Source organism: Centroberyx affinis, unplaced genomic scaffold, assembly GCF_046629955.1.
Source record: "Centroberyx affinis isolate AG114_WGS23_722 - 3 ecotype Tasmania unplaced genomic scaffold, CSIRO-AGI_Caff_v1 ptg001435l_1, whole genome shotgun sequence".
NCBI lineage: Eukaryota > Metazoa > Chordata > Actinopteri > Beryciformes > Berycidae > Centroberyx > Centroberyx affinis.
Genome location: NW_027279910.1, coordinates 90,360 through 100,989, shown reverse-complemented (window position 1 = coordinate 100,989; position 10,630 = coordinate 90,360). Strand labels below are relative to the sequence as shown.

Genomic DNA, 10,630 nt, shown 5'->3' with positions numbered 1-10,630 from the left:
ATGGCAAGTAAGAATACAGATCTGGGATCTCTGTATATGGGCTTTCATTTGACTGTTTCATTCATATTGAAGAGCAATAGTATCCCAAGAAAACTGTAAGTCCCAATAGGGATATCATAGTGATACCATAGAAGATTTAAGAATATAAAGTAGCATAAACTCACTACTGAGTATCGCAGACACACTGAAACTCCCTATAGGTATACTGTAGGAAAATCAAATTTCCCTTAGAGAAGTAAATCAGAATTCAATGCTGGATGAGTTTGATTTCTGATCCAGCAAACACTTGACCAGTGAAGTGGTGTCTTCCTGCAGGCAGCCTATCGGTGAGGGGCTAAACCCTGACCTCCAGGTCTTAGTGGTCTGGGGGTAACAAGCTTATGTGATTACAGAGATAATATTTTCCCTGTGGTCTATAACACGGCCCTATTTCCCATTACCTGGAGGGATATGGCAGTGATGGGTTTGATGCATCATAGTGCTTCAGTGCAACATTTTGAAAGTAACAGTTCCTGTAAACTACTGTATGACTGCATAATTCCAAACCCAAACTTTTCCAAGCGGCCCACAGAGGGCGACATGGCAACGTCAAGCCACTGCGGGCTTCATGCAGATCACTTCCAACTTCCATGTTTACAGAGACGAGACAAATATTGCACTGTTAATGTTTTCTTCATGTCACTTTGGGTTAGAGAAGGATGAACATACTTGCCTGGAAACGTTTTGTGACTTATGAACTGAAGTGAGTGTATTTTATATTCATCAGAGAGAACTTCACCGTGTAATATCGGAGTTAAATGTAAATGAGAGCTTGATTCAGATTCAGATTAAAAGCGTTGTATAATGAGGGTTAAGGTACGCCGGGGAGCTAGTTCAGAAAGACGAGGCTTACAGTGTGAAAATCTTCAGCAGGGCCAGGGGTTAGTGGTGAGCAGCAGACTGTAAGAGAGGGGCGGGGTGAATTACAGCTGACATCTCCAGACTAAAGACTCGCCTCTTGCAGAAGGACGCAGCGTGTCTAGTGGACAGGTAACGGTTAACTTCTCCACAACTGGGAATAAGGTGTTGAACTAAACAGACCGGGTGGGGGGCATACAAGTTGGATTTCCTGAGCACATACAAGTTGCATTAAGTGGATTATATATCTTGGTAACCGGAGAAGAAATGAAAAATATGTAGGAGTCGTGCGTAAAAATCCACAAGATTCCTCTGCGGGGTTGATCGTCGGGGGGTGAACTGTGCCAAAGTGCGACTTGAGGAGCAGCTTATTCATGCAAATTCATAAAATCATAGGCGTGCCTTTGAGCGATGGAGTCACAGCCGGAAAAGCAAACCCCCTCCTGGATCATCAGCGACCTTCAAAGACTGTGATGCGCAGCGCTCGGACGCATTGACAGCGGCACCGGGGGAAATGTTTCACCCGTTTTAAAAGCAAAGAGAAAGCGAAGAGAAAGTTAGGGGCCGTTTTTGCAGACGCTCCTCTTCAACTGACAGTCAGTCCACCTTTTCCTCCGCTCATCCACCAGCTCGGCTACTGCGCCGCTGACCCGCTGGATTTCCAACCACAAGCTTATTGCGCAAACTGTAGCGCACAGCAGCAAGTATCACCGTTTGCCTTGGGTCTTTATTTTGTATTTTATTTTTATTTTATTTTATTTTAACAGTCAGTTCAGACGACCAAGACAACTGGGAATCCTGATGCGGATGAAATTATCATCACCCTACTTTATAGAATTTGTGCGTAAATGCGCGACTTCTGATTTCTTCCTATCTTGAGAAAACTATTTAAAAATCTTTTTTTCCCCTAATCGCTACCGACTTTTTTCTCCCACCACGATGTCAGAGGACGACAGTAGCTCCACCACCAGCTCCATGTCTGACACAGAAGGCAGCAATGTCAGCGTCCTCAACTGGGAGCAAGTGCAGCGCCTGGACGCCATCCTGACGGAGACCATCCCGATCCACGGCCGGGGAAACTTCCCCACTCTGGAGATGAAGCCCCGGCAGATCGTCAAAGTGGTGCGCAGTCGGATGGAGGAGAAGCAGATCCACGTCCGAGATGTTCGGTTAAACGGGTCTGCAGCCAGCCACATTCTCCACGAGGATAGCGGACTGGGCTATAAGGACCTTGACCTCATATTTTGCGCAGACATGAAAGGCGAAAGTGATTTCCAGACTGTGAAGGACATCGTTTTGGACTGTCTCCTGGATTTTTTACCCGACTGTGTGAATAAAGAGAAAATCACCCCGTTAACGTTAAAGGTACATTAACTCTGACAACTTTAAGCAATTTATCCACCCCGCCTTCCCCCAACCTTTTTTTGTTTACTTGTAGATGTTTGATAAGATTTAATTGCATTTGTGCCAATTCGGCGATTTAGCAACCATTACGCGCGCCTTAACGTAACGCAATTAGATTAGTTTAGTGATAGTAAAAAGTTGGTTTTCTATGGTTAAGAGGATTGAGCTAAACCAATTTAGAAGGGATCCTGTCCACAGCCACCTAGATCCCATATCCTAGGGCAACTACATTCTGTGGCCTTTATTATTTGGGTCAATAGCATTAAAACAAACTTCTAATACTAATAGCCAACATGTGGCTATAACTTATAAATGTGGTATAAATTAACTTATACAAAATAGGGATAATAAAAAAAAACGTAATTATGCCAAATCAGCACTAAATGAGCCTGTACCTCCTCTGCTGATGATGATTTATTCTGTCTTAATGGTTGTATGTTCATCAGACATTGGCTAAATGCTTATTCTCATTCTCCCCCCCCCCTCTCTCTCTCTCTCACACACACACACACACACACACACACACACACACACAGGAGGCTTATGTGCAGAAGATGGTAAAGGTGTGCAATGACTCAGACCGCTGGAGCCTGATCTCTCTGTCCAACAACCGGGGGAAGAACGTGGAGCTGAAGTTCGTGGACTCCCTCCGGCGGCAGTTTGAGTTCAGCGTGGACTCCTTCCAGATCAAGCTGGACTCCCTGCTGCTGTTCTACGAGTGCTCAGAGAACCCCATGGCCGAGACCTTTCACCCCACCATCATGGGCGAGAGCGTGTACGGGGACTTCGGCGAGGCCCTGGACCACCTACGTCACAAGATCATCTGCACCCGGAACCCGGAGGAGATCCGCGGCGGGGGCCTGCTGAAGTACTGTCACCTGCTGGTGCGGGGCTTCCAGGCCGCCTCCGAGACAGAGATGAAGTCACTGCAGCGCTACATGTGCTCGCGCTTCTTCATCGACTTCTCTGACATCGGCGAGCAACAGCGTAAGCTGGAGTCCTACCTTCAAAACCATTTTGTGGGCCTGGAGGACCGCAAGTACGACTACCTGATGACCCTGCACGGGGTGGTCAACGAGAGCACGGTGTGCCTGATGGGACACGAGAGGCGGCAGACCCTGGGGCTCATAGCCATGCTGGCGGTGCGTGTGCTTGCCGAGCAGAACGTCATCCCCAACGTGGCCAATGTTACTTGTTACTACCAACCCGCCCCTTACGTGGCAGATGGTAACTTCAGTAACTACTACATAGCACAGGTACAGCCAGTCTTCGCTTGCCAGCAGCCTGCTTACTCCACCTGGCTGCCCTGTAACTGAGCCAGCCCAGAGGAAAGCAGGAGGGAGAGAGTCTGATTTGTTTAAACAGGAGCTGAGTCGCTCGGTCGCCGCCTCAAATCTGTCCAGTGTTTCGCAGCTGAAAGAAAAAGGAAGCCCTTTCTTAATGTTTTGCATCAAAGCTTGTGTTTTTGTTCATACGTTGAGTATGAATGGTAAATTAAGTACAGTTGGCTCTCGGTTCATTTATGGCAAGTAATAAATGTGAATATCTCACATTTCGTGGGAGGCCAACCCCACCTCACCCTAACCCCAGCCAGCCAGGTTTGGAAAAGGCTAATTTGGGTAACTGGGAATAATGGCTTGATGCAAAAGTGTGTGCCGGCCAAGAACGCGAGCAGCAGAACTCTCACTGAAACTGTCCTAGACTGATTGAATCTGTCAAGAACTGATTAGCCAGCGTGTTTCAACAGCAGACCAAACGGCTGCATCAGTGCCCTGAAGTTGACAGCTACTGCCGCTGTAACAGAGGAAGAAACACCCCGGCTTTCAGGGGTGTGTAGCTCAGCGCCCAACACACACACTCTGGGTGACATCAGAGTTGTGCAGGGGTCAAAAAATGAATACCACAGACTCTGCTTTATGTCAGATGAACTGAGGTGAGATGCAGTCACTAGTTTGGAGAACAAACTGGCATCTTAACTTCCATTTGGATATAATTATGGTTGTTTACAGACCAAAGATTTTTGATTGTTTCTAAAAGTAAAACCCTATTTTGATGGGGGGAAAATAAACAAAATATATGATGCTATGTTTATTTGTATATGTGAACATGTGTTTTAAGTGCCTAATGCCTCTCAGCAGGCAGAGAAAAGAATGAGCAGGCCATATCATTTTGTGAATTTGCCCCACTCTGTTTATAGTCAGGCACACAAGACAATAGCACCCCAGAGGCTTGTGAATGTATATGTGAAATCATGATTCATGCACAGTCAGTGTTCATGCGCATTTGGGTGGAAAAAGAACACCCTGCGTTAGTGTATCGATTAAAGGGGAAGCCGTGGATTTCGCCGTACAGTAGCAAAGTAAAATGTGCGATTGACAGGTTGTTGCAAGATTCACATTTTCCTTGCAGATATTTGGAAGCTCAAAATCAATTTTGCACAATCTCCAAGGAACGCAGAGGGCTCTCGCGACCAGTATGCTGTTGAATTCACATAGTCCAAAACAAACTCCACAGAGGCATTCGTCTGTGCAGTGTTGCATGTTACAAGTCAGACTGGTATTGTTTAGTCGTGCATGGATATTGAGAACGCGGCTGACGAGCATTTTCAGATCATCAGCAACTGAGAAAAGCTGAATCCTGAAAATTTCACTCACATGAGATTTCCTGTATATTTTGTACAGTGGTGCTTCTCTTTTTCTCACTGGAGAAAAAGCTTATCTTGAGCTCACAAGAAATAGAGGAGAGACAGAGAGAGGGGAAAGATTGCATTCAGAGAGAGAGAGAGAGAGAGAGAATCAGACAGAGAGCCGGTGTGTGTTCCTATGCTTCCTCGTAGAACGATATTTGCCGAGACACCTCAGATGATGGGACACTATTTGCTGTAGCACCCTAGCAGGGAATTCCTCAGCTGCTGCCGAAGAGGTTGAACTTAGCTGGGTTGGGTGAGCAGGCGCTCGCTGCCGGGCCAGCCTGAGCCCTCCAGAAAACGTTGTGCCAAACGGTGACCTGCTGTTAGCCCTGAAGTTTAATGAGCCCATTTGTTGATAAAGTATGAGATGCTGTGTTGATATGGAAGCAGATGGTGAGAGACACAGAGAGAGGGAGAGAGACAGAGAGTGAGAGTGAGTGTGTGTGAAAGAGAGAGAGAGGAAAATGTTGTGGTTGAAAGCCAGAAGGGAGAGTGAGTCGGTCTGGAGAGATGGGTGCAGCTGGTGATGGGGTTTATCTCTCTAGGGCTACCATGCTTTACTGTACAAACTGTCTGTATTAAGGTCAGATTACGTGCTATACGGTCAGTGCTGCAGCTCTTCCCTCTTGTTTCAGGGAAACCAGAATGATCTCTCCGTTTTAAGCAGCTGCTCTTTGTTTTATTCATCTGACTGTCGTTATAAAGAGTGAAAATAGAAGATAATTGCATGCTTTGGCACCAGCTTCAGGAGAACTTTAAGTTGCAAAGGCGTTTCATTTGTGGGGTTGCTTTATTCCTCATTAATGCTATTTTTTATGCTTCATTCCACACCGTTTAAAACAGCTGTATATATATATATGATTACATGCTTCACTTTTCCCAACTCATTTAATCCTTGCAAGTGCAAACTGTACTGCAGCCTTTCCTGATGGTAGATAGAAAAAGGGAATGGTTATACAGTGATATTGTACATGAAGAGGTAGGTTAGGCCCAGAAGACAAACGTCAACTGAATACTGTGTTGTCAAGAGAAATTCTCTCACTGAAAAAGCATTTCTTTCTTTTCCTCTGTCTGGCATAATTCTGATAATTCATAACTCTGCTCTGTTCAGTTGTTTCTTCTAAATGACTGTCCATTTTGATGCTATCCTGTGGATTGTGCAGGCAACGTATTGTCATTTAAACTCAGTGAAGTCCTAACAGCTGACTAGCTAGCTAGCTCTAGTCTGCCTGTCAATTAGTGATTGTGCCTGTCAGTTAGAGATTGTGGGTTACTGCATTGTCTTGTATGCGTTGTCTCAAATGTCCATTTCTGTTAATGCAGTCTTTTACAATCACACTTTGAAAAAGAAAGAAAAAGATCCTGTCTTGTATGTATATTTTTTATGATTGTTATTTTTATAAATGTATCAGACACTGCAGATATTGCAGTGCTTTTGAATCTGTGATCAGGCTGCAAAGGATACGTTCTCAATAGCTTTTTTTGCAGATCTTATATTATGTGTCCAATGGGTCGAAAGGTAAAGGATGTTTTCATCAATAAAAAATTCAAAACTGTACTGTCTCCTGTTATTCATTTATTCAATTTTCATCTCTTTGAAACTACATTGATCAATACCGCTGATTTTACCACACTGCAGAAGATGTAGTTTAGTGCAGACATGAATATTCTGACAAACATACTGTAACATATTGCTCATTTGTTGCCTTATAGTCCACAAGTGATCCGCCCATCAAGTCTATTGACTTCAGTCTTCTTTTTTCAAAGGAGAGTGAGAGTTGCTCTTTTCACTGACGTTAGCCATTCAGCAGCTTTCAGACGGTTTCCCTGCTCAGAGGCAAATCCCTGCCAGGGCCTGCCGGGCCCGACAGGCCCAGCCAGAAACCCGTCCAGAACTGGCCCGCTGCTGCCAGAAAGAGCTGTTGTTGAATGTGAGGGGATTTGCATCCACCCAAAAAAGAGACTTTAACGCTTTTGTATAGTGAATATCTTTGCCTGCTCATCAAATTCTCTCTGTTAACAGCCCCCATACACCCACAGCAATGCACTGACTATGAGGGCCAGGACCGGGCTGCAGTGATCACAGTCCAACTGTCTCATGGTTGTCAGGTCGAAATAAAACTCTCCACAACAGAGCTGACTGTCCTATAGGTCACATGACACAGGACACACTGCTATATTTAGCAGCCATGATAAGGACATTATCGCTTTCACTTAAGCTCATTTACTGCTGATTAATCTGAGCCATGAAATGAGTGATTGACAGGTCGAGGCTGCATGGAGCAACACACATACACACAGGCACATACACATGTACACACATCCCAATGGCCCAACCCTTACTTTAACTTTAATCTGCCTCTAATTCCAACCCTAACTCTAACCGCTAACCCTATAAAAAATGTTCACAAGGACCATTGTGTTGGACTTTTGCAGGTTTTTTAATGTTTGAATGCACAATCATATGCATACACACATACATACAAATCAGTAATGCATGGCAAGCACTGACTATCTTCATTTACACTCCAGAGAGCTAGCAAAGGCGGACACTTCCTACATCTCTTAGGCCTTGGCATACATCAGAATGAATGGGAGCCAGCAAGCCTGACACAGAAAAGCGAACATGAAAAGTTTAAAATCTCAATATCTGTATTGAAAAAAATTGTATTGAAAACTGCATTGAAAAAAAATAATATATATATATTATTACCAGGGAGTGCCATCGTAATTTTGTTGTGTTGTTGTCTTGGACGGCAGTACAATGACAATGAAGTTTTCTTTACTTGATCATCTAGTAGTATCTGACTACTGTTAAACTCATGCTGAAGTATGCACCATCACCTTGACCTTGACCATGAGCAGGAATCCCTACTGTTAATCTCATACCTGCTGGTGCTGCTGGTCTCATGAACTGGTTTTCATTTCAATCGTTCACTACTATGGCTTTGCTTAATCCCTTCTTAAGAACACCGCTCATGTCTGCGTTGCTCAAAAGAAGTCAGATGTGATGTACTGATGTACCAGTCGAGAGCGACGTCCCAAACGGCAGCAAAGGGGCCTTTTAGTCTCAGTTTCATTTTATAGATCACTCGCTGAGATGCCACATCAAACTAAATGAGGTGAAAAAGTTCCTATGACTGTTCTGAATGAGCTCTGATGATGATTTCTCATTTTTTTAACAAGTTTTAAGGGTGAGTTGTTGCGAAAGCGACATAACGCAGTGTGATATATGTGATAGCTAGCTGGCGGAGGGTGAGAGCCAAAGCCGACCACAGGGTGAATCCGCAAGGTTTTCCACCAGTGAAAGACACATGTCATTTGAATTACCTGTTTACATATGAATTAAATGGATAGTTGCATAACTTTAGGCACTTCTCATTCATCCTCCAGTTCCCAGTTCCTCCCGGTCGTCTGAGCGCCCAGCTGCTCCCTAATGGCTTTTCCACTGCGAGGACTGGAGAGCGGCCGGCTACTTCATGGGATTTCTCCCCTTTTTTCTCCCTCTGTTTCCGTGAAGAATTTTTTCCAGATGAAAGTTTTTATGGAATAAGCGGGGACTGTTTGGAGGGTGTCTTGACCAAACTGACTGACGGGTCGGTTCGGTTCAGGTCCGGTCCGCTGCCGAAGAGCGGCGTCCCCGGGCCAAGCCAATGTACTACAAATGTCCGACAGCCACTGTTGCGATTTATGACGTGGCTTAGTCTCTGAAAGCCCGGTAATAAGAACATTGGAGCATTTTTTGACTCATTTGAAGAGTGTGGGATAACACTGAGCAGACTGCATATGAGCATAACTCCCCCCCCTCCCCCCGACCCAAATGAAGCAGGGCTTGTAAACAAATTCCAGAGGGGTGAGTTTGTACAAACAGTAAGGAAACATTCATCATGCATGTTAGCAGCCATGGGGGGAGAGCACACTACTGTTCTTAATAAAACAACGCTGTCTGCTTTGGCCTAGCACTCTCTCCTCACCACGCCCAAACCAACACACACTGCCTGAGACTTTTCCCTCAGAACTACATCAGCATATCTCGACAAATTCCTCTCAGGCGTTTCAGCTACAGTTATGAGTTGGCCGATATTTATTAAAAATCAGATCTGGTCCGGTCAGTGTCGTCCACCTCTGATATGATGATATGATGCAGTTTGATTGAGTACATTTTTACTGTAGTATTGATCAATAGTACGCTGGTTGTCTATAGGAAGCCCTTAACCTGAATTGACTCTAATGTGACATTTTGATTGGATTCCATACAAGAATGCATGAAGATGTTTGATTCTCATATTTCTTATTATCCTGGGTTTCAGTGGAGAGTTTTAGTGTCCCATGATCTATATGCTGTTTCAGAGGCTGTTCCATCCAGGAAAAAAAAAAAAAGTCTTATCTAACGTACATAAAATGTATGAACATTTTGGCATGAAAATGATCAGATTTAAAGACATTGAATATCAGCCCAAAATATCGCCAAACGGCAGCTTCACTCCAAAAGCATCAGTATTGGCCTGCAAAAACTCACGAATCCAATACTAGCTTCAGCCTCACATTCACATAGCTGTCACTGTGCTTGACCAAGACCCTTTAGCTTTGGGAAGTGGAGTCAAACCATGGACAATGCTTTCAATTATCTGCTGACATTTGCTATGCCGTATGATACGTCCTCCACTCATAGGGCAGACCACAACTTAGCGTGGTATTGCCTTGCGGATATAGAGCGAATACGACTTAGCTTTTGTGGCAAAAGGTGGGTCACGACATTCACAAACAAAAGGTAATGCAAGACCACACTGAGCTATTTGTGTCACGCCTGTTTACACTTCGGATGTACCTGAACTTTCCCAAATGCACTTCAGGGAAACATAAAAGAAACCAGACACTGGAAGAGTTACACAAGGAAAGAGGTCAACAGCAGGTGTCAATGGGACGATTTATCGACTGCAGTAAAAGTACACCTCGTCATCAACAGAGAGGGAAACAGAGAGTTGAAATGACTGAAAAGGAGCGGACTGATTCATGGAGATGGGATGAAGCAAGGTGGGATGGGAGGAACGGAGGAGGGTCGGGAGGGGAAAAGGAAAAGCAATGGAGGGAGTAGAGATGAGGAGAAGCCGATCATAAAAGAGGAGTACAGCTATAATGGAGGGAGTGGAGGGGGGAGAGAGCCTGAGGGAGGGAGGGAGGGAGGGAGGGAAGGTGATCCTCTCGTCTCAGGGATTAGTCTCATTGGGGTTAACAGGTTTGTCTTATATAAGTCTGAGACCCTGCAGGACATATCATTGTCTTCTCACTCAGCAACTGGGACAGACAGACAGACAGATAATTAGATAGATAGATAGATAGATAGATAGATAGATAGATAGATAAAGTCCACTGATCTGAATTACATCATAGCAACACACCATCACTGAAAAAATAGTGTCATATTCAACCTTAAAAACTTATTTTTTACCATAGGTCTGCTAGAGCCGATTTCAGCTTAAACAAGACACTTCACTCCTCTATACCTGGGTGCTATGAAACTTTGTCATGCTATGGTAAAAAAGATTTTGTACAAATCAAGTCTGGTCATAATGTTAAGTAAAACGTAAAGAGTAAAATTTGCATTATTGTGAAAATTTTACTTTACATAAAGAAATGGAT

The 10,630-nt window shown here is 44.3% G+C and overlaps 1 protein-coding gene across 1 annotated transcript; it reads left to right on the top strand.

The window, feature by feature from the left end:
• Positions 1-1,265: 1,265 nt before the first annotated feature.
• LOC139650078 (terminal nucleotidyltransferase 5A-like) lies at positions 1,266-6,513 on the top strand. Its single transcript, XM_071526635.1, has 2 exons — positions 1,266-2,262; positions 2,838-6,513. Exons 1-2 carry the CDS (start codon positions 1,837-1,839, stop codon positions 3,615-3,617), a joined length of 1,206 nt encoding a protein of 401 aa, XP_071382736.1. The 5' UTR covers positions 1,266-1,836; the 3' UTR covers positions 3,618-6,513.
• Positions 6,514-10,630: the final 4,117 nt, after the last annotated feature.